This window comes from Pezoporus flaviventris, unplaced genomic scaffold (assembly GCF_033815535.1).
Source record: "Pezoporus flaviventris isolate CSIRO_AGI_PZ_B2104156 unplaced genomic scaffold, CSIRO_AGI_Pfla_v1 ptg000031l, whole genome shotgun sequence".
NCBI classification, from domain to species: domain Eukaryota; kingdom Metazoa; phylum Chordata; class Aves; order Psittaciformes; family Psittacidae; genus Pezoporus; species Pezoporus flaviventris.
Window position 1 is genome coordinate 52,342,451 of NW_026892579.1, and position 12,851 is coordinate 52,355,301.

At 39.2% G+C, this 12,851-nt stretch overlaps 1 protein-coding gene across 8 annotated transcripts in view; it reads right to left on the minus strand.

The window, feature by feature from the left end:
- The window catches only part of PKHD1 (PKHD1 ciliary IPT domain containing fibrocystin/polyductin), a 254,520-nt gene that overhangs the window by 69,217 nt on the left and 172,452 nt on the right, over positions 1-12,851 (minus strand). For 7 of the 8 annotated variants that reach the window (XR_009744646.1, XM_061461031.1, XM_061461030.1 and 4 more), the window contains exons 53-56: positions 7,682-7,795; positions 4,795-4,882; positions 3,837-3,991; positions 163-315 (exon numbers count right to left, since the gene is read on the minus strand). Coding sequence is in view for 7 of the 8 variants with exons in the window: in XM_061461031.1 (XP_061317015.1) it covers positions 163-315; positions 3,837-3,991; positions 4,795-4,882; positions 7,682-7,795 (510 nt within the window). In the remaining variant the exon portion in view is untranslated. The remainder of the gene's footprint in view (positions 1-162; positions 316-3,836; positions 3,992-4,794; positions 4,883-7,681; positions 7,796-12,851) is intronic. The other variant, XM_061461032.1, reaches the window with a different exon arrangement.

The following is a 12,851-nucleotide window of genomic DNA, read 5'->3' on the forward strand; positions in this document are numbered from 1 at the left end:
TAAAACTATAGTAAAAAACAACAACGCACAGAACCTAAAATATATATTTCATTACTTATGCTTAAAACTGCATAGCAGATGAAAATGGATACACCTGTTTCTAGACCATACTTTCTTGGGCAGAACTGATCTGGTCAATGAGGGCAGATGAATCTCAACTACCTTCAAACTCTGTCCCACTGGAGTGTGTAAAACGTCCCACCAGCATCCTCCCAGTGCAAGCCACATCAGACTTGATCTGTACATTCCGTGTTAGGAGTCCAACCTCTGCAGCCAAAGGGATGCGTCTACTGTCTTCTATGTCATGGGATTGCCCTAGGGAGTTTCAATAACGGAAATGTGATAAGTGTCTATCATACCTATAAACCAGCGCTTTGAGGGACATAAAGCCTGACAGCTTATGCACAGCTTCTGTGCAGAATCTGCACTGACATTCAGGTGTGTTTTTCCCCCAGCAGAATTTACGTGCATCAACACAAAACCAGAAAGGCCACCTGCCCATCAAATATTCACTATGCACTTATATTTTATCAACATATTTCATTTTTAGAAAAAGAAGGTGCTAAACCTTTTCCCTGCGGTATGCCAAATCAATGAACAGCGTCACACTTTATTTTTTTCTAACCTATATGTGCTGAAGTTATTTTTCAGTACGCTGTACAGCTGATTTCCGTGAATGATAATGCTAAAACCCAGTTTGTTATAGAGTCTTGGTTGTGTGTGTTTTCTAAATAGAATCATCAAATCATAGAATCATAGATACTTAGGGTTGGACAGGACCTTAAGATCATCTAGTTCCAACTGCCCTGCCATGGGCAAGGACACCTCACACTAAGCCATGTCACCCAAGGCTCTGTCCAACCTCACCTTGAACACTGCCAGCAATGGAGCATTCACAACCTCTGTGGGCAACCCATTCCAGTGCCTCACCACCCTAACAGGAATGAACTTCTTCCTTATATCCAATCTAAACTTCCCCTGTTTAAGTTTTAACTCGTTACCCCTTGTCCTATCACTACAGTCCCTAATGAAGAGTCCCTCCCAGCATCCCTATAGCCCCCCTCCAGATACTGGAAGGCTGCTATGAAGTCTCCACACAGCCTTCCCTTCTCCAGGCTGAACAGCCCCAACTTTCTCAGCTTGTCTTCATACGGGAGGTGCTCCAGTCCCCTGATCATCCTCGTGGCCCTTCTCTGGACTTGTTCCAACAGTTCCATGTCCTTTTTATGTTGAGGACACCAGAACTGCACACAATACTCCAAGTGGGGTCTCACGAGAGCAGAGTAGAGGGGCAGGATCACCTCCTTCGATCTGCTGGTCATGCTCCTTTTAATGTAGCCCAGGATACGGTTGGCTTTCTGGGCTGTGAGTGCACACTGAAGCCAGCTCATGTTCATTTTCTCACCAACCAACACCTCCAAGTCCTTCTCTGCCGGGCTGCTCTGAATCTCTTCTCTGCCCAACCTGTAGCTGTGCCTGGGATTGCTCCCACCCAGGTGTAGGACCTTGCACTTGTCATGGCTAAACTTCATGAGGTTGGCATCAGCCCACCTCACAAGCATGTCAAGGTCCCTCTGGATGCCATTCCTTCCCTCCAGCGTATCAACCACACAACCGACACCAACCGATGCTTGCTGTCATCAGCAAACTTGCTGAGGGTGCACTCAATCCCACTGTCCATGTCACCAACAAAAACGTTGAACAAGACTGGTCCCAACACCGATCCCTGAGGGACACCACTCTTTACTGGTCTCCAGCCAGACTTTGAGCCATTGACCACACACTATTTGTGTGTGGCCGTCCAGCCAGTTCTTTATCCATTGAGTGGTCCACCTATCAAGTTGATGTCTCTCCAATTTAGAGACAAGGATGTCATGTGGGACAGTGTTGAATGCTTTGCACAAGTCCAGGTAGATGATATCAACTGCTCTACCCCTGTACAACAGTTCTGTAGCCCCATCATAGAAGGCCACCAAATTGGTCAGGCAGGATTTCCCCTTAGCGAAGCCATGCTGGCTGTCACCACGCACCTCTTGTTTTTCTTGTGCCTTAGCATGCCTTCCAGGAGAATCTGCTCCAAGATTTTGCCAGGCACAGAGGTGAGACTGACTGGTCTGTAATTCCCCGGGTCATCCATTTTCCCCTTCTTGAAAATGGGGGTTATATTTCCCTTTTTCCAGTCGTGGGGAACCTCACCTGGCTGCCATGATTTTTCAAATATAATGGCCAGTGGCTTAGAAACTTCATTCGCCAGCTCCTTCAGGGCCCACGGATGGATTCCATCAGGACCCATGGACTTCTGTACATTCAGGTTCTTGAGATTGTCTTGAATCAGATCCTGTCCTACAGTGGGCCTAGGGTCATCATTCTCATAGCCCCTGCACCTGCCTTCCAGGACTTGGGTGGTGTGGTCAGAGCCTTTGCCAGTGAAGACCGAGGCAAAGAAGTCATTAAGAACCTCAGCCTTCTCCAAATCCAGGTAGCCAGTTCTCCCTATAGCTAAATAAAGATTTTGTAAATGAGAGTTTTGAGAAAGTTTATGCAGATGTCTAGCTTTGAATCAATTTCAGATGACTTTAGATATCTACAGCCATGATTTAGCTATCCAAACTGGTTTTATGTACAATGGAGAGCAATAGGGAATTCTCAAGTGCAGTCTGTTATCTGTTTTATACATCTGCTTAGGGGGAGATGAAATAGAAGTGAACAGTATGTATTTTTCTGCTTTAATTACCAAGGGAGCTGAGAATGACTAACTCATGTGCAAACACGTACTGTAGATATCACATTTGCCCAGGTGAATCACAGTAATTTATGTAGCTCTTAATTCTTCCATCAGATCTTTTCTATGCAGTTGCATCTAACAACTAGTGCAGTAATTAATGTGTATGCAGCCGTTTCATCTCAGGATACACTTACATCTGTTCTCTGGCTCCAAGACCGGCTAGCAGGTTTCATTCTTTCTTTCCTTTTTTTTTTTTAATGCAATTGTCATACAAAACTGTGCAAAGCAAGCTACTATCAACTAAAAGTATGGATAACTGCAGTACAGTGCTCAGTGCCAAGTGAACCTTTGTTTGCAGGTAAAGCCATTTAAAACACACAATAGTTCTGAATTTGTTTATCCATCATACTAAATTCTGTGCTACTACCTTGAATAAAGACTGAATTAAAAAAATATTGCTATGCATAAGAAAAATCCTGAGTTTTGAGCTTCAGAATTTGACCTGTTAATAAAATTCTATTTTCTTTAATAGATGGTAATAGATTTACTTTATCAGTTTAAATAAAATTAAATCACTTATCAACAGTGCATCTCTCTTTCCACTTAAATACAGATTCCAAGCAATCTACACAGGAAATAAAGCTATATACAAATTTTATGTTTAGTTATATATTAGATTACAAATACATTAGTTTCATGCTATGGAATTGAAACTCACTGAATGTAATTATTTTGATTTTTTTTTAAAGGATTTGGTTTAATTTTTCAGTTTTTGACACACAATTATGCAAATGGCCTAAGAAAACCTGCCCTTTCTTCCCCCTTTAAAATCTGTGACATTCTATGTTAATCAGTTTACTTAAAACATGAAACACCAGGATGTTTTCAAAAATATTCAGCACTATATTCATTCTATTACCAGAAATTCATGTTAACTTAAGCCTTTCAGTACAACTTTGAACATCATGTTTTCAGTATCAAAATAATGAGAAAAAGGCATACAGAGAAACAAATTTCGAGACCTCAATAAAGTAGAATTGATCTTGTTGCAATATGAAATGGAAAGTTAATGCTTCAGAAGAAAACTCTTTCAAATGCAAAGATTCCTTACCTATATGTCTGTGTAGAAGGTGTTCATTAATTTTTATGTTATGACCATTGACTTCTTTAAGTGTAACAACTTCAGCTTGGTGGGCTTCATAGGAGGAAGAACTGATCACAATATCTCCACCATGATTCCAATCTACTTTGTCTGCCACAAAAATTCTGTAATGCCAAATTACTAAGTTAACATAATTACATTTCTGAGAGTTATGTTAGATTTCCTTGAAAAACTTCACAACAGTTTTGCCTAGGCAGATCTCAGATAGAATCCACCAGCTATGCTCTAAGAAAAACAGCTTTATGGTTTTCTTCAAAAACATGTCTAAAATATGTGTGAGGAAATTAATCCTGAAATGTCTATTTCACACCATTGATTAACAAGGTATACAGTCCCAGTACAGAGTTGCATGGCCCAAGTAAGTTGCATACCAGAGATGTCTCGGACAATTTTTGGTTCTAGGAATATCCTACAGAGCTGAAAGTCAGCTTTGGACTTTCTTTGGACAACAAAATGTAGGTGTTCAGGTGTGTGTGTGTGTGTGCTCTTGGCATTTAAGGTTCCACTATACTTCATCGGTACAGTCAGTAGTGGGTGGAAGGCAATAGAGCTCTCTCTGAATTTGGCACGTAGAGCAATATTTGATTCCCTAAAGAGGAGTACCTCTTGCTATGTAAAATGTTCCAGGATATCTAAGACATTACTTTGTAGATGTGAAAGGGGGGAGGAAGGGAGGGAGAAAGAGAGAAAAAATGAAGGGAGGGAGGAAGGAAGGGAGAGAGGCAGGCAGAAAATCTCAAATTCATTCTTCTTTAGAATTAATCTAAAAATAGTATTATTTTCTTGCAAGAAGTAACATAGCTGTTCTTTTAAAAGGAAAAGAGTAATGCAACTCATAGGAACATGCTAGTAATAGGGAAAGGGGCCAAAACTTAATATTTTGAGGTATATTTGGGGAAAATACCACCTTTCATTGCCAGGAGCAGCATTAATTCCAAGATGTGTCCAAGATGTCTTAGGGTAAGCACTATAAATTTGCACCTGTCCATAAACCCCTGGAAAAAAACAGAAGAAATTCAAAGTTTTGGTTCGGTTGATATGCTGGAGGGAAGGGATGCCATCCAGAGGGACCTTGACACGCTTGTGAGGTGGGCTGATGCCAACCTCATGAAGTTTAACCATGACAAGTGCAAGGTCCTACACCTGGGTGGGAGCAATCCCAGGCACAGCTACAGGTTGGGCAGAGAAGAGATTCAGAGCAGCCCGGCAGAGAAGGACTTCGGGGTGTTGGTCGATGAGAAAATGAACATGAGCCAGCAGTATGCGCTTGCAGCCCAGAAAGCCAACCATATCCTGGGCTGCATTAAAAGGAGTGTGACCAGCAGATCGAAGGAGGTGATCCTGCCCCTCTACTCTGCTCTCATGAGACCTCACCTGCAGTATTGTGTGCAGTTCTGGTGTCCTCAACATAAAAAGGACATGGAACTGTTGGAACAAGTCCAGAGGAGGGCCACAAGGATGATCAGGGGACTGGAGCACCTCCCATATGAAGACAAGCTGAGAAAGTTGAGGCTGTTCAGCCTGGGGAAGGGAAGGCTGCGTGGAGACCTCCTCGCAGCCTTCCAGTATCTGAAGGGGGCCAGTAGGGATGCTGGGAGGGACTCTTCATTAGAGACTGTAGTGACAGGACAAGAAGGGGTAACGAGTTAAAAATTAAACAGGGGAAGTTTAGGTTGGATATGAGAAGGAAATTGTTTCCTGTTAGGGTGGTGAGGCACTGGAATGGGTTGCCCAGGGAGGTTGTGAATGCTCCATCCCTGGCAGTTCAAGGCCAGGTTGAACGAGGCCTCGGGTGATATGATTTAGCGTTAGGTGTCCCTGCCCATGGCAGAGGGGTTGGAACTTGATGATCTTAAGGTCCTTTCCAACCCTAATGATTCTATGATTCTATGATTCTAAAGTAAGGGAAAGAGAGACTTGAGAAGAACCGAACTAATAATTAAATACAAAGGAATCTTTATATTTATTAAAGCATGCTTCTATGTTTTATGGAAAGTGTATGAACAGCACATAGCCTCCACTTGAAAGACAAAGTGAACTAGAAATGAACCATTAAAAAATTAAATTACCATCACATGTAAAAACAAGAAAGAGGATTGTACCATAGAAGTGTCATTAACTCAAATTAGAATTACAAATGTATCAACCTAAAAAAAGTCTAACAAAGAAAAAAAATCAGTAAAAACTCCAGGAACAAAAGATACCAAAAATTACTCATTTATATTTCTTATCTGTGGGAAAAAAAAAAAAAACAGCATTTTTTTCTGGAAAGAGGATCCAAAACCATGGCAAAAAGCTAAGGTATAGAGACTTTTCATACAGATACTCCAAGAAGATTACATTTGAAACATAAAAAATTTCTGATTTCCTGCATTAAAATGTTTTGTTCCACTTTGCTGACCTGATCTGAAATCTTTTCATTTGCGTCAGTTCAACATTTGTCCTGCATCTCTAAAAGCAACACATTGCTGCGGAGGAGTTGTGCTTCAAATATTTAGTGAACCCATTTTACTGCTTGGGCTAATCTCCACAGACAACATTTTTCCATGATGTACTGTGCAACTATAGTCTAAAAAAAGACTGCAGCAAGCACTGGTAATGCAACCCTGACTATCCCACTAAGATAGACTTTCAAAATAGCTTCCATGATATTGCATTTGCTGTGATTCGAAATGACAGCACGAATAGTTGTGAAGTCTCACATGATAGTGTGATAAGCTGCAGCAATGCATCTATTTTCTTTTCTAGACATTCTAAAATCATAGGAAGTTAAATTGCTAGCCATTGTTATACTTCAGCTCCTCAGCAATCTAGACTCCAAAACCCCCCCAAAATCCATTTCCTCTGTCAGTTAGGTGTCTGTCTTGCTTTCTAAACCTCATACTTAGTTATTTGCCAGAAGTCTGTAATTGTTTGATCAATGTGTGCAATAGTTTCTCAATGTCATCATCAGAACTGAATTTGGAATTTCTGATTATTTATTCTTTTTTTTTTTCTCTAAATTTCTCTAATATTCCACAAATCTTGCCCAGGCAAATTCTCTTGCTAGAATTCTGAGTTTGTACTGTCTTTACAAAAGTTCCTCAATGAACAAAACCCTGCAATACTCACTTAGTGTTTAAAGCATTTTAAAACATGCAAAATCAAAGAAGTTAACTTATTTCTTTAACCTCAATTATATGAGAACATGTACAAGCTAACATAAACCTTCTTCTGACAGTTTTTCTGTGCATTTAAGTGCTTGGAAATATTTAAATGTGTACATTTGGGTCCATGTGGTAGCTCTTGGATGTAATTACTCTCACTTAAGTCAGGCATTTAAAAATAGCTATGTAAGTTTAAGCTCATCATGCTAGCCTTGAAATTTGAGGGCAATTTTTTTAATCCTAAGAGAGACCGAAGATAATTGAGACCAAAGCAATATCCATTTCTCTCCACTTAGCAAGGTCATCTTAGTTTTAATACTTTCAACTTTGACAGCTATATTCTACAAATCTCAAGTCTACAACCAAGAAAAACCCTTGCATGTGTCTTTTAAGTCATCTCCAGTTTCTTATATAAAGACCTCAGGATTTGACACTTAGGTTCTCACTTCTATTAAATTTTGCCTAAACAAAGTCCTCCACAAAAAATCCAGGACTTGACCTGGTGAAAGTTAAAATTTTTAGATCAGAAAAAAGTGTGCACTTTTGTTAGATGTTTTCCTATATGACATTGCAACAGGCTTAACAGTGGTAGATCTGGCTGTTGCCTAAGACTGGTTTCCTATGAAAAGCTGAACTCATGTTACATACCGATATTCCCTGGGTGGACATTTATTTCCTCCAGCTGATCACAGTAAATCCCTTCAGATGCTCGAAGAAGGACCAGCAGCTTTAAATCCCTTTCTAAGGGATGATGAATAGAACCTGCAACAAAGACAGAACAGCAACAACCCACTAGAAAGATATGAATGTCTTTTGTAATGTTGAAATTCAGGTGTAACTGTGGTGCATGAATCCAAATGTAGGGCTCTAAATTTCTCTCCTCAGCCTATTTTTGCCTTTCTGGTACTTTACCATTTCACCAGGTCCCACGTAATGACTTCTTCAGCCAGGCTAAGTAAAACAGTCTTTCAGACCAATGGAAATATTAAGGGAAAAGAGTAAGGGAGAAGAAAATGCCCAAGAAGTTTTGGTGTGTGGTGTGTGGTCTGCTCTTATCTTGTGGTGGTAAGTCTGTACAGTAAACTATTCCAAATTTGACTTTATTTATTTCACCAAGGGTAGTTTACAGCTTCAGAAGAAAATGCCCCAGCACTAAACAGACACTAAGGAGGAAAAAGTAGGACAGCTTTTACCCTGGAGAAATGTATGCGGAGTCCAGTAAAAGAGTTCAGCGTTCCTTTAAAATTAGAGATTAAATCAATTATGCAACAGAAAACTGCAGCAGATGTAGAACTAAAAAATATATACATATCTGTACAAAATTAGTTGGCCTGTCACATTCTTTTAATATTTAAAAATTACTAGTTTGGAAAGGAAAGCTGATTTTGTAACCTAAAGAAATATTTCTCTTTAAGAGCATTTTTAAATAAGTGAAATAAGTAAAAAAATTCATTGTTCCCCACCAGTGTCTGACTATATCTGTGGATATTTAGATTCTCTTTATAGTTTTTAAATGGATAAAAGACAAGCAGTACAAAATTTTCACATCCATTTAATATATATCACACCAGTGAGCTCCATAGCTTCTCTGGGGATATGGAGGGAATTCACTCTTATAGTGTCTGTCAGCCATCCAAACCATGTTTGAGGGTTTTTTTTAAACTCTCATAACTGTGGTTTGAACACAAGAAAACCAGGAACTGGGCTGTCACCAAATACTGCTTTCACAAAGCAAAAATAGTAATAAGCACTTTCACCACTGATGCACTAGGTTAAACAAATATCCACTGACAATAACAGAAGATCTATCGTAGAATCATAGAATCACAGAAAAGTTGGGGTTGGAAAGGACCTTAAGATGATTTAGTTCCAACCTGCCTGCCATGGGCAGAGACACCTCACACTAAACCCTATCACCCAAGGATTCATCCAACCTGGCCTTGAACACTGCCAGGGATGGAGCATTCACAACCTCCCTGGGCAACCCATTCCACTGCCTCACCACCCTTACAGTAAAGAATTTCTTCCTTATATCCAATCTAAACTTCCCCTGTTTTAAGTTTTAACCCATTACCCCTTGTCCTGTCACTGCAGTCCCTAACGAAGAGTCCATCCCCATCATCCCTATAGCCCCCCTTCAGATACTGGAAAGCTGCTATGTAGACATTTGTGTCTATTTTTGTATGCAGAGTGACTGTTTTCCTGCCTCACCGTCACAGCAAGATATGATTTAAAATATCCAGCCTGAATATATTTTTCACAATCCTTGGGTCAACCTTCTCCCGTAAGATAAAGTTATTAGCTACAGTGAAGACTAAAGAAAGCCTCAACAAAAAAAAAAGTCTGGAGACCTTTATACTGATTTTACAATGTTATTCACAATTGCAAGTTCCTAATCATGATGATGTCTCTTAAAGAGGCGATTATTATTAATTATCATTACGAATTACTTTTGGTGTTATTATTGGTATTATTATTCTACTCCTGGTTACAAAGCATTTACTATTTCTTCTAGTCAAATCAGTTATAAATAGCTATATGTTTTATTGAATTCTCAGCTCACTTTTAAAACCATTTTTAAGTAGGTTTTCAGGCTTAACAATCACAGACAAATGCTTGGAAATGTGAATTCTAAAGGCTTGAACTGGACAACATCACTCTTTTAAGAGACTTATATCTGCAAATAGCTAAAAAATTGTGATTTTTAATGATAAAAAGCATGATAATATGTTAAGGAATGTTACCCTTATTAAAGAAAAAACCCCACACAAACCCAAAATGCAATCAGAGTGACAAAAAAATAAGAAATTATAATAAAACTGTTCTTAACATCTCATCACCATAATAAATTTTTACAAAAGAAATAAAAAAGTGCGAAGATAATGCTCACAGAAATGTTTCTGTGGCTGGGAACTGCAAATGGTATAAGACACAAAAGAACATGGGAGGTATCTATAAGTAAAAAAAAAATTACTTGTTTGAAGTTTATTTAGAAAAAAAAATAATCTGAATACCTGTTTATTTCCCCAAATAGTTCCATGGGTTTAAATCAATAGATTTCAGCAGCTTCAATGCAACTGCTACAAAAGAAATGGCCCAGAAAATCACTGGACTATTAAGGTGGACTTTTCAGCAAGTTTGGGATTGCTCACGATGTCTCAGAGCACTTGAAGTAAGCTAATATTGTGCCAATATTTCAAACAAAGATAAAAGTAAAAGCCCCAGGTAATCACAGTCTTGTCAGCTTGACACTGATTCTAGGGGAAAAATAAATAAAAATTGAATGTCCAACTCTGAACACAATTAATAAATCATTAAAAGTGGATGATATAATTAATGCCAATCAACCTGGATTTATAAAAAAAAGGTCCTGTGAAACTTCCTTGTTATCATCTTCTAATGAGATTACAAGTTTAGTTTATAAAGATAATAGCTTTGATATAATATAATTGGCTTCTCCAAGGCACTTGACTTAGTAGCACCAAACTTTCTGATTAACGAACTACACTGGTACAGAATGAACATGGCACACATTAATTTACAGGCTGACTGATTAAAATGGGGGCATTGATTCACATAGGTCTGGTCTTGGAAGCTCCGTGGTATGCAGCATTTTATCAATGATCCAAAGTAGTGTAAAGATACAGAAAGTAATAGAGAAGCTGATACAAATGGGCAAAAAACAATTAAAGACATGGGCCAGCAAGATCAGAAATAATTTGAATGTGAAGAATTAGGAAAAAAAGTGAAGAATGTTCAAAATATAAGATGACAGATCTTGAGAAGGTATTGTGATTGGTTGGAGAACAAAGGAATAGAAAGGGAAAAGCAAAGTAAGGTTTGAGATGATACACACTTTGGCTTAGTCTAAACACAACCCTACAGAACGGCTCATGAAAACAAAGGTACGGAAATGACAGCTACCTCAGCTTACTCATAGGGAAATCCAAAATAGTTAATGTACCCAAGTCACAGGGGCTGGATAAGTTTTATCATCTTGCAAAGTAACTGGCATATAAAATCACAGCTCTTGCAATAAGCAGTTTTGTTTAAACTACCCAGTTGACATAAAAACTGGAATAATAATCTCTGCAACACATATGTGAAGAATATGGGCTTTAAGTGCCTGCCTTTGAACTTCAGATGTGAAAACTTTGGGTTATTTGCCCCACTTTATTGAGCTGAAGATCACATCAAACTGTCCAGTTACCTATCCTGCATGAGACACGCACAAATGGAACCCAGTTCATACTCCTACTGCAACTGGAAAGCTTATCAAATTGATGAGCAATCTGTGAGATAATAAGGCACTGCTGGTGAAGAACCAGAAAATAAAAGGTAATTGCAACTAGTAAACTAGAAGCTTGCAGAAGAGTCTGATGAGATGTGCAGAAAATAGAGCTTCCTCAAACACATGTTCTTCCAACTGGAAAGTTTATCTAAAATTTGAAGGACCTGCTTATTTATCCGGATACGACACATATCTGCCAGCCTGAGCACTGCTCCTGAGCAGGGGTTTGCCCACCCGGGGTATTCCAGGTGTTCCTTCAGTGCACACACAGGTCAACCTATTGGTGCATAAACAGCAACTCTGCAACTTCCTACAAGCTGGGCTCCGCACAGGGACTGCAGTCAGTTTGTGCCTTCACTGTCTATCTGATGATACATGTCACATCAAATAGCCTCACTGCAGATGCGTGACCTTCTACAAGGGGTATCTAAAGCTGGTCTTTTTCCAGGGAGTTCTGGCACCACAAAAAAATGCACTACCCAGTGAAAAAAAAAAAAAGCCAAATATGATAATCACATGTGTAAGAAACAACCTGCGCTATTAGTAAAGTCACCACTGATTACATACTTTACTGAAGGAGTGTGAGGTCCAGCTGTCTGGATTGAAACACATCTGTTAGCACAATGGTTGCAGCTGGTTCATAATCCTTCATCAGGTCTAAGCTCTGGAGAGCATAAACCCTACTGTGCAAACATAGGAAAATAAAAACAAGGGAGAGAACAGAGAGGTATGTTTTTTTCTATCCAGATTTTCACTTGTTCTGTACTGCAGCCTGGATCTATTTTACTGTTTCCATTGTTTTCATATTTCAGTTTTACTCCAGATGTTCTTCCCGACAGATTTTGTTACATTATTTTTTATTTTTCCATAGCAAAACCCATTCATTTTTTTCCTAGAATAGTGGGTGTTTACTCCCTTCTAGCCTTTCCTTTCTTTACAACATGACACTGCAATGACTACCACATATAAGAGTAAGGAACTCTCTGAGATAAGATACCCTTCCTTCAATTGTCAAATAGACTTTGCTAAGTATCTTGTCATGACCACCTTCCATATCAGCTCTGTGCTTTCTGCATCCAAGATTATTTTGAAAACCATGGTATATCGTCACCAGAAAGCCTGAAGAGTTTTTATTTGTGGTCGATACACAGCTTGATAGTCACTTCGTGTTGGTTCTCCTTCCTGAGCTTTTCCTTCAGGTATTCAGACTGCACTCTGCAAAGAAGCCTGTAAAAGCAGCTTGTAAACAAGGAGACATCACATGGGTTGCCCCTTACATGTGATGCTGCCAAACAAACAGAAGAGATGAGAGACAGATAGCTGTGGTGTAGGAACCAGCAGCCAGAAGGGAATCAGCAGCCAGAAGTGAAAGATGAATATCCAAGGAATAAGAAGGAAGATACACAGGATATCTGCCTAAATATAGATGTCTAATGCCATCTAAGAGTCCTAATGCGCTCAAAACCACTATGTGAAGTTGGCAGATATAAGAGCGATCAATGACAGAAGAGGGGCTTTTGAAGCAGA